Raw genomic sequence first — 1439 nt, 5'->3', positions numbered from 1 at the left:
CCATTATGTTTTTCTTTTTTCACCCAAATGTTCTAAGATAGCCATCTGCGGTTTGTTGGAAACGAATTATGTATTCAGGGTGACCGCCAGCGTCACGCAATTGTTTACATTCTCACGGCGGTTCAGGGAAAAATTTATGAGAAGCACAGACGAAGGCGGGCGACTTAAAACCATTTGCCCAGAGATATTTTTTGATTTTCAAACAGTTGGGTGTACAGTTAACCCGTAGAAAGTGTTTTCATGGCATTTAAAGTTATAGCCCATAGAAAAATTTGGCGATATTTCAGTGCTATACGAAACCTTTTGTCATGGATTTGACAGTGCATGTTGATATATCTTCAAATCCAGGACCTGAATCTAACCAAGAAACTACCTCAAGGTCGGTTGGATTATATCATCATTCGTTTCGGTCGCCACAACTTATTACATATTCAAGAAGTGAGTTGTTATCAGTGCGGCGTTTTTCGCCGGCTCGTTTGCCTTTTCATCTGGTTTCGGTCTTAAAGGATTTCAGTTTGCTTCGGACAAGAGGATGTAGAGCAGGTGTATGGGCGAAGTCACGAACGAGGCAGAGGAGCATAAGGACGGTTGTTTCAAATCGAAATGATCGTTTTTCGAAATTTGCATCTTTGCTTAATCGCGACAATCTCGTGAAGGTGCCGATCTCACAAGTTGCTAACACCCAGGATACCTCTCACGCGATCAATTTTTGTTTGCTCAATTCCAGGTCAATAAGGAATAAATCTAGCGTACTGAAAGACTTTGCTGTTGACAAGGATATTGATCTTCTTGCTTTGACGGAGACGTGGCTCAGACCTGGAAATATTGATTGTGTTGAGATTGGTGATTTATGTCCCACTGGTTATGATTTTATCCACATTCCACGGGAATCGAGAGGTGGTGGTGTCGGCTTGCTTTTCAAAGAAAGTATGGATATTAAATGCAAAAATAGTGAGTGGAACACTTCCTTCCAGTCGTTCGAATTCTTGGATGTTCGTTTCAAGAGCTCAAAGATGATCAGGATGATAATTATTTACCGCCCACCGTCGTCTGTGCCTTTGTCAACATTTTATCGTGAATTTTCTCTCCTGCTTGAGGAATTGGCCACAGCATCAGGCGAGCTTTTAATTGTCGGTGATTTTAATCTACATGTGGATTCTTCGCGTGATGTCAACGCATTGCATTTTTGTGACCTAATAGCGTCTTTCGATCTGAAACAATGGGTGACTACGTCGACTCACACAAGTGGTCATATCTTGGATTTGATCATTACTAGAAATCAGTGTAAACTTATAGACAATGTTATGGTTCATGACCCTTTGATTTCTGACCATTACGCTATTTTTATGCATTTATTATTGCACAAACCACAATTTCCAACAAAAACTATTCGCCACCGGAAGCTGCGTTCGATTGATTATGCTGAATTCAATGACACT

General features: G+C 40.8%; 1 protein-coding gene across 1 annotated transcript in view; it reads left to right on the top strand.

Annotated features, from left to right (window-relative positions):
* The first annotated feature begins 308 nt into the window (after nucleotides 1-308).
* LOC149103273 (uncharacterized) overlaps nucleotides 309-1439 on the top strand; it is a 31647-nt gene continuing 30516 nt past the window's right edge. The window contains exons 1-2 of the mRNA XM_089274172.1: nucleotides 309-379; nucleotides 728-1439. The exon at nucleotides 728-1439 is cut by the window's right edge and continues 720 nt beyond it. Coding sequence (XP_089130298.1) covers nucleotides 309-379; nucleotides 728-1439 — 783 coding nt within the window. The remainder of the gene's footprint in view (nucleotides 380-727) is intronic.

The sequence above is a fragment of the Orbicella faveolata genome, unplaced genomic scaffold (genome assembly GCF_042242905.1).
Source record: "Orbicella faveolata isolate gen_17 unplaced genomic scaffold, um_ofav_v1 contig_35, whole genome shotgun sequence".
Taxonomy (NCBI): Eukaryota; Metazoa; Cnidaria; class Anthozoa; order Scleractinia; family Merulinidae; genus Orbicella; species Orbicella faveolata.
This window is presented reverse-complemented; position numbering and strand designations above follow the sequence as displayed.